Below are 8,826 nucleotides of genomic sequence, written 5' to 3' on the forward strand. Positions count from 1 at the left end.
GAGTTGCCCTTGATTAATAAAATTAGTAAAACTTTTACCTCATGTTTAAACAAACATGCATTCTACTCTCTTCGTTCTATAATATAAAAATGTTTATATGGAGGGAGTATCATATTCCGTGCAAAACCGTCCCTGATTAGGTGCACCACTTGTATCGTTTGGATTATTATCTTTTGTTGTTTACAAAGAGTTGACAAAGTGTCTATTACTAAACTCGTAATAATGTCATTTCCGTGCCGGTAAACTCTCCTCCTCATGCATACCACTCTGAAGCTAATCTAGTAGTACAAGTCAATGCTAAATTGCTGACAGCTGCGACCTGCGAGTAAAATTCTCCCACCCGCTACACTAGAAAATGCACCAGGTCCCCAACACTGTCCATATCTACCGCAAATCCGCAAGGCCCTCGCTGTGATCGGCGTCGGCTCTCATTCCTTTACCTTGGATTGGAAGTACGAACCGGCGAAAGTCTTGCGAGCTCCATGGCTTCGTTCGGTCCGACGGGCTTGCCAAACTCAGAGCACCAGCGGCACACCAACAAAGCGACGGTGATCTTCAGCTACACCTGCGTCGGCCTCACGGGCACCGCGCTCTTCTCCGTCCTCTTCTTCTTCTGCTACCAGATCCGCAACCGGGCGCCCGTCGCGGCCGCAGGGGCGGAGACCGGCCGCCGTCGCACTGTGGACATTGCCAAGCTGCCGGAGTTCGCGTACACCCACTCCGCGAGGCACAGCGGCAAGGAGGGCGGCGGGGAAGGCACGCAGTGCTCGGTGTGCCTCGGCACGGTGTTGGCCGGCGAGATGGTGCGGCTGCTGCCCTTGTGCAAGCACCTGTACCACGTGGAGTGCATCGACATGTGGCTGGCGTCCCATGACACTTGCCCGCTTTGCCGCGCGGAGGTTGAGCCCCAGCCGCCGGAGGAGGACGATGGCCAGCCCGAGGTGACTACAGAGCTGCCGGTCTAGGGCGCCGGCCGGTCACCGAAGCTGTCTTCCGCAAGGTGCATGCTAATTTAGTTTGTAGCTTGTCGCCTGTGTGTTAGTGCTGATACAGCATGTAGTTGTAACTTGTAACTTGTAAATGCCAACGTATACAAAGGAAAAAATAATTGTTCTGGGTACAACGGATACTGCAAGATCACCGTTCCTCTTGACGTTCTTCCTTTGAGATCTTAGAAGTAAACAGATTAAACTCCATAACATTAGAAGTTTCTAAATTCATCTGCCAGAAGTTGTTTTCAGCAGCTGTGCAATTGGCTAGCTGCACCTGCATCATCTAATTCAGTTTAACATTTTTGATTGATCTTTTAATTCCAGAAGTCACTAACCTGTATAATTGCACATTTGCACTGGCTAGAAATTCCCAAAAATTCACTATCACTATTTCAAGTTCATGAATAGAATATATTCTATGAGAACAAACAAAACACTTGTTTCAAAATAATCACTCCCTATGTTTTAAAATAAAGGATACTCTACAAAGCGAAATTTTCCAAAATATTTTGATATGCTGCTACAAAGGGGTATATAACAGTCACTAAAACTTAAATTGGCACACAGAAAAGAGACGTTGAATGCTTCCACTCTTGTGTTAAAAAGAACAGCACGTCATACGGCCTCTTCAACATGTAAAGATCACACAATGTTACTTTAAACAAAGGAACATAAATTATGTTTTGCATGTCCCCGCGTCCAAGCAAACTTCCGTTGAGAAACAAAGGAACATATCACCTGACCTATACGACCTTCGGCCAGTTGCTAAAGTCAACTAGGAGTAGCACCGTACGCACCAGCCGTGATGGATGCTAAATCACACATAAACAAACCTCTCTCCGTTATATAAACTTGGTTGAACATTCAAACCTTTCTTCCATGCCCACAGATTCATCGTTATCCACAGTGCCGGTCCGTTGAATTCCACACTGCCCTCTTGTATAGTACAGTAGTATATAAACCTGAAGCAATAATGAGTCGTATAATACTAGGCAAGCTAATTTTGACTTGTGAAAGATTCACACCACGTACCATGCCCCGTCCGTGTGCATACATACCATGGCTGGCAGCACCGCTGGATCATTGCGGTTAGGGCATCTCCAAGGTTTACCCATAAACCTTTCCCCAAATTCGGACCATGGAAGTCATCTAACATGATTCTGTGTCGGTCTCTCGAATGGTCAAGACACGATTTCTCCTATAAATCGAAAACAAATGTGAGAGAAGTTTGCAGGAGTCCGGACACGAGAAATGTCGCTATCCGCCACCCCTGACCAACCCAAAAAGAAAATAATTCTATGAGATCGGGTCTCTTTTCCTATCCTGTGAGACTACATGTACGACGGGTTCGTGTTACCTGATGGCGTCTAATGCTACCCGCAACCATTGAACTAAAAATGGGGCTAGGTATACCCAGCAAAGACCCCTGATAGGAACGCACTTCGAACAAATCATCGAATGCTTCACCGAAAGAAATGGTAGAAAGTAGACACAGGGAGACTGAAAATTTAGAAATATGGATTGGAGAAGAAAGAGAAATTTGAGATTGGTGAGAAAACTTGTGGCATCTTCTGCGGAGGGTCCCATGGGATAGGAAAAGAGACCCGTCTCACAGTATTATTTTCCCATCCAAAACCCTTTTCGGACCCCGTGACTCCATCTTGCTCATTTTCTCTCCTCCCTTCACCGTTGCTCCACCACACCCCGTCCACCACGCCACACCCCTACCGGAATTCCATGTCTCCGTCACCCTTCGTGAGAGAGACCTAACTACGGGGTCTTAACTGAGGTGGTTTAGTCTATGAGCCAGGATGGGGGACCATCAAGGAGAAGGACTTCAGAGGCCTAATGACTAAGCGTGGATACTCCAGATTCTACCAAGGCTTGGCGTGCACTTCAAGGAAGGGATGATTCGTTCGTCATGTAAACTATAGATGGTAACCAACATTTATGTAACCCTAGATACCCCGGTGCCTATATAAACCGTGGGGTTTAGCCTGTAGAGGATATCTATACACAACATATCAACCCCTAGGGTTTAGCCCACAATCTCACGATCTCGAGGTCGATCACCTCTATAGTTGCTACAACGTCAATATAACAAGAGAATGACGTAGGGATTTACATCTATCGAGAGGGCCCAAACCTGGGTAAAAATCCTCGTGTTCTTTGTCTCCTGTTACCCCCGATCCGATCTCACGCCTCAGCCCCCTGCACAAGGTCTGCCAGTTTTGACGCTGATATTAGTGCTTTCCTTGAAGAGCCCTCCACGGCAACACCACACATCAGGCCCCCTCGTGTTCTTTCTTTGAGACGCATGCGCTTTAGAGCTGGTTCCTGACCTGATCCTCGGATCTGAACCCCTGATGGAAGTGACCCAAGAGATGGATCTGGAGGCCATCACACCCGACCCTACTGACGCCTCTTCGGAGACCCACCCGGAGTCAATCTTAACTTTAGAGTTGATGGCTGTCTTGGAGGAGGCAATTCTGGTCTTCGAACTGGACCTGACCTGTAAGGCCACGGGAGGCGAGCCTGCCTTGAGCGGGCCAAGCAATCTCTTCCATATTAGCCCGGTGTATCGCTAGGGCCTGGCTACATACACTACTAGGAAAAAGGCTATAGATAATATAGACACTAATAACGCGTCAGACAAGTGGTGCGTCACTGCTATATAGCAGTGGCGCACCATATGCACGTGCGCCATCAAGGTGCGCCACTACTAACAAATTTTTTTATTTTTCGAAAAATACTAATGGGGCACGGGGGAGAGAGCGCGATTACCACCGCAGTTTCCCTCCTCTCGCTCCCGCAGAGAAGCTAGGTTTCCAACGATACTTCGCACCCAAAACTTCGGCACCAACGATACTCCGCACTCCCCCCTGCCGCCGGGATGACAGAGGACGTGCAGATGGGCGAGACTCAGGCGGCCCCTCCCCCCGCCGCCGCCGTGGCGGCGCCGGCCCCCTCCACCCTCCAACGTAAGCTCCTCTCCCGCTCCCCACAAACCCTAGGTATCTCCTCCCCGCGCCGCAGGGCCCCTCAGATTTGTTCCGACCTGCTCGTGCCCCAGATCTTAAGGAGATCGCCGCGGTGATCGAGGCGGGGTCGCTCTCGAAGGAGGTACGCCGGATCTCCCGCGCCGTCCGCCGCACCGTCGCCCTACGCCGCCGCCTCGCCGCCCGCGACGTCTCGGCCTTCCTCGCCTTCGCCCTCCCGGCCTCCAGCGACGCGTACTCCCGCCTCACCCCCCTCCTCCCCAAGGTAAAGTTCTGAGCAACCAGAGTTTTGCCATGACCCACGACTTGGTCTTCCACTGCAGTTCCACTTACTCTCACTGCCTCCATATGGTTGTTGCCGTGCGTAATTCACAGTTTCATGTTAGCTCTGGTGGTTATCCTATAAAAAGTCAGAGTTCCGTCTTAGTTTTATTTTGCGTATGCGACGGACACATACTTGTGTGGTGTGTGTACTGGTCAGGGATTCAGGGTACCAAAACCATTCTGTAACTCGGTTTCCTATTTTGTACTGAGCTGCGAGGGCTACGTCGGGCACTACATGATCGGCAGCCACTTCCGCCGCGACTCCAAGGTCGTCATCGACCAGGCCCTCGCCTACGTCGACTCCCTCAAGCTCTCCGGCAACGGCAAGGAGGTCTGGGTCTTCGACATCAACGAGACCACCCTCTCCAACCTCCCCTACTACGCCAAGCACGGCTTCGGGTACGTACTTACACTCTTGTATACATTACACACACACTCTAGTGCATTAGACTTGCTATTTACTCCAGGTACATCCGATCGAGCAGGGACTTGCACTCATCTTTTCATTAAGATGGAGTGTAAATAATCTGACTAGATATTGTAAAAAAATTAACTCACTAGCTAGCTAAAAAATACCAGTGAGATATGTAATGAATGAAAATCGGAAAGCAAATGAGGCTAGAATTGGAAATAAAAAGGAATATAATCACTAAGTAGAAAAGTACTTTAATCGTAAGTGTTGGACACCTTGGACATCATCATTGCCAGCAGGACTCGGGCCATATGTCCCTAGTATGAATCGCCAATAAAACAAGAGGGAAACATATTATATTTTGAGATAAAGATGTTGATGTTCATGGGCATGCGAATGTGGTGGACAGGGTAGGACCGTATATGTTGTCCACTTGGCTACTTTATGGAAATGTTCTAATTATGTTATGGTAGTCAACTCATACTTTCTAATCATGTCATACTCTTGTACACATACACACCATTGTAGTGCATTATACTCCCCCTCTACCTAAATACTTACAGTTCAGAAGAACTAGGTGCATTTGAGAAGGGACTTGCACTGGTCTATTCGTTCAGATAAAATAAAAATCTTACTAGACCTCGTTAAAATGAAATCACTAGCTAGAAAGCACCAGTATCATAAGATGTATAATGAATGAAAGTGGAAAAGCAAATGAAACTAGAAGTGGAAATAAGGAATATACTCACTAGCTAGAAAAGTATTAATTGGACGTGTTGGGCAGCATCATTGCTGGTTACCTCAAATCAGTCACAGAGAAAGGTGTTGGAGAACTGTGTTGGCAGCCACTGCTTCCTCCGCACACCGGGCAGCCACTAGAGAAAGGTGTACTCCAGGAGATTGTTGACCCCTGTGTTAAGGAGGACATCACCCCTGAGTGCTTTCAGATATTTGTAGAGCTAGCACAGAAATGTGTTGCTGATCGTAGCACAGATAGGCCATCAATGGGTGAAGTACTTCAAAACCTTGAGGTCGCACTCATGCTGCAGGACAAGAACTACTGTTAATCTGTAGGTTCAATATAGTATATACATATGTTCTAGTGAACTTTCTGTAACACTCTCGGATAATTTATTTTTCCAGATATTAAGAGGAAATGGCACATGTTGTACACAACTGAACCCTACGGGATGGAGACGAATATTCGATGAGAAGGTACTCCCTCCGTCCTAAAATAAGTGTCTTAAGCTTAGTACAATTTTGTACTAGAGCTAGTACAAAGTTAAGACAGTTATTTTGGGACGGAGGGAGTACTACATAGTGTTAACTGTTGGTCTTTTCGGGTGTGCATAGTAATGTGTTACTTAAGTAATATCCTCTTGTTGATCTCATTCCATCTTATTAGTTGACTCGTATATATGCTATAGACTGAATATGCACTTCCCACTGTTTTTTTGCTATGCCAGGAGTGGTCAGGGTTAGCTCGCTTATTCTGGTCAAGTGAGGAAGCAGGAGTAGCAAATTATGGAGGCAACAACGGACGTACCATGATGGTTGATTTGTACTATGATATTACTAGCTTGGCTTGTGAATAATGCAGAAGATGTGTATGACCTGCTTCAGCTGCTGCAATCAATGTATCATCATCTTTTTTATGCTTAGACGCACTCGGGTCTCGAGAAGACCAAAATCTGACAAGGGAAGTTCAGAGGCAGGCACCGTGCAAGATGAGCCTGAAACATTTCTCGTATCTTTGCTCCATGGTGTGTGTTAGTTGTGGTTAATTTGATCTGTATTTAAGCTATCTACCTGATGTCATAAACTGCATGTACTACTGAACCTGCTACTGCTTACATTGCTTTATGATTTCATACTATCTATGTGGTATACATTTTTCGTATCTTTGCTCCATGGTGTGTGTTAGATATGTATGACACCGAAGAACCTGCTACTACTAAACTGCTTTGGTTAATTTTGTAACCTGTGAAAATATCAGAAAAGAAAAAAAAATACCTAATATTCATACTAGTGGTGCACCACTCAGCACTTTAGTGGCGCATTGCAAAAAGCACACTAGTGGCGCATCGTGAACTAGTGCGTCATTAGTAAGCCAGAGCACATGGGTAAATATGACCCCTGGCAGGCATACTAATGACGCACTGCCTGATGCGCCATTAGCATACATAGTAAAAAATTCTAATGGCGTGGTGCTAGTGGCGCACCTGTAGTGCGCCATTAGTAGCCAAAACAGGTGCGTCACTAGCAGGCCTTTTCCTAATAATGAGAGCAGCTCTCGCGAGGCCCTTGCCGATCACCACTACATGGGGGGATAGCTCAACTACCCCACAACATAGATATCATATGACTAAGTGAAAGGGATAAAACCAGCATGGTTCGATTGCCTTGTACATCCCTGCACACAACTCACCACTATGGTTCCAAGACATTGGCTAAGGATTTATGTGTGTTAAGAGGACACCCCAGCTATTCACTACAAGGGGGCAGAAGCTGACGATCGGAAACTTTAATGTCAATAAACAGTCACAAAGGAGGTGCATATAAAACACATCGGATAAAAACCAAGAAGTTAAAATAAAAACGCGTCCCTATAAAGTTTACCCCAGCATACCAAGGGACGTACAGGAAGTACAACTCGGATTTTGGGTATCCGTCTGTTTGCCGCCTCCAAGACCTCGGCCATATAATGCTCGGCTCTTCATCTTTTTCCCACCGAAGGCCTGAAGGAGATTTCCAGCGGATTGATCTTCGGGTAATGCACCATTATCAACGCATATGCCCGTTGGGCGCCCTCCAGACAAGTCGAGCTCTTCTAGTTGATGACCAGGGTGGTGGCAGCACACAACCTGTTTTGCAAGACAAAGAAATTGCTGGGTATTGGCCTTGATGTACACAGGTTGGTGTAGAGATCCTTCATAATAGGACCCATTCCTGGGAATAACTCTGCCAGCTGCTTCATCTGGTTCTTTAGATGTGGTGGGTGCTCGGGCGCCTGGAATTGATGCCAAAATATATTCTAGGCCAGCTCATCAGAACGGACGGCATAATGGGCGCAGGCATCCGCAGTGCTGCGGGGGAGCTCTGCAAAGGCCTTTGAGGAGCGCCATTTTTTGCGTAAGATTGGCAAAAAGGTGTTGGAAAACGTAGCAGGGAAAATAAAAAAATTTCTACGCACACGCAATACCTATCGATGGTGATGATCATCTACGAGAGGGGAGAGTAAATCTACATACCCTTGTAGATCGTTAAGCGGAAGCGTATATAATGCGATTGATGTAGTGGAACGTTTCCGCGATTCAAATCACTGTAGTCCCACGATCTCAACATGATTCGTCCCGCGATCTCATCATGATCCGTCCCGTGATCTCATCGCGATCCGTCCCACGATCTTCATCACGATCCTTCCCGATCTAGTGCTGAACATACGGCACCTCCGCATTCAACACACGTACAACTCGATGACGATCTCCACCTTCTTGATCCAGCAAGAGGGGGCAGAGAGGTAGATGAGTTCTCCAACACAACGGCGTGGTGATGGTGGTGGTGATGCTATTCCAGCGGGGCTTCGCCTAAGCACCGCTGAAACTAGAGGAGAAATAGATTTAGAGAGAGAGGGCATCACGTGGCTGTTTTCTGTTGTCCAAAAACCCTCAAAACCCTTAGTATATATAGGAGGGGAGGAGGGAGAGGGCTACGTCCTAGGACAGCCTTCTCTTCCCTTGCGCAAGGGAGAGGAGGAGTCCTACTCCGATCCTATTTGGAGTAGGATTCCTCCTTCCCACTTGGAAACTCTTTCCACCTTGTTTTTTTCCTTCTCAAACATTATGGGCCTTAGTGGGAACTTATTCCAGCCCATTAGGGGTTGGTTTATCTCTTCCCACAGTCCATGAGACCCCTTGGGGCGTGACACCCCTCCCGATGGTCCCCAGCACCCCTCCCGGCACTCCCGGTACACTACCGATGAGCCTGAAACTTTTTCGGTGACCAAAACAGGACTTCGTGTAACACACCAAAAATTAGGTTATCGATTTTTGTGCTGTTATTCCTTCCTAGCTTTTCTCTCCTAGATTTTTCCTCTGGA

At 47.2% G+C, this 8,826-nt stretch overlaps 2 protein-coding genes across 2 annotated transcripts; both read left to right on the top strand.

Moving 5' to 3' along the window:
• Nucleotides 1-346: 346 nt before the first annotated feature.
• Nucleotides 347-1,115, top strand: LOC123412410 (RING-H2 finger protein ATL39-like). The gene has a single exon (XM_045105349.1). It carries the CDS (start codon nt 483-485, stop codon nt 963-965), a length of 483 nt encoding a protein of 160 aa, XP_044961284.1. The 5' UTR covers nt 347-482; the 3' UTR covers nt 966-1,115.
• Nucleotides 1,116-3,758: 2,643 nt separating this feature from the next.
• Nucleotides 3,759-6,627, top strand: LOC123409228 (probable 26S proteasome non-ATPase regulatory subunit 3). Its single transcript, XM_045102186.1, has 3 exons — nt 3,759-3,973; nt 4,066-4,714; nt 6,194-6,627. The coding sequence occupies exons 1-2, from the start codon at nt 3,886-3,888 to the stop codon at nt 4,266-4,268; spliced, it is 291 nt and encodes a 96-aa protein (XP_044958121.1). The 5' UTR covers nt 3,759-3,885; the 3' UTR covers nt 4,269-4,714; nt 6,194-6,627.
• Nucleotides 6,628-8,826: the final 2,199 nt, after the last annotated feature.

This window comes from Hordeum vulgare, chromosome 7H, assembly GCF_904849725.1.
Source record: "Hordeum vulgare subsp. vulgare chromosome 7H, MorexV3_pseudomolecules_assembly, whole genome shotgun sequence".
NCBI lineage: Eukaryota > Viridiplantae > Streptophyta > Magnoliopsida > Poales > Poaceae > Hordeum > Hordeum vulgare.

Coding starts and splice junctions, on each gene's coding strand:
- LOC123409228 (XM_045102186.1), top strand. CDS start 3,886: ATGACAGAGGACGTGCAGATGGGCGAGACTCAGGCGGCCCCTCCCCCC. Junction 3,974..4,065: donor GGCCCCCTCCACCCTCCAAC/GTAAGCTCCTCT, acceptor CTCGTGCCCCAG/ATCTTAAGGAGATCGCCGCG.
- LOC123412410 (XM_045105349.1), top strand. CDS start 483: ATGGCTTCGTTCGGTCCGACGGGCTTGCCAAACTCAGAGCACCAGCGG.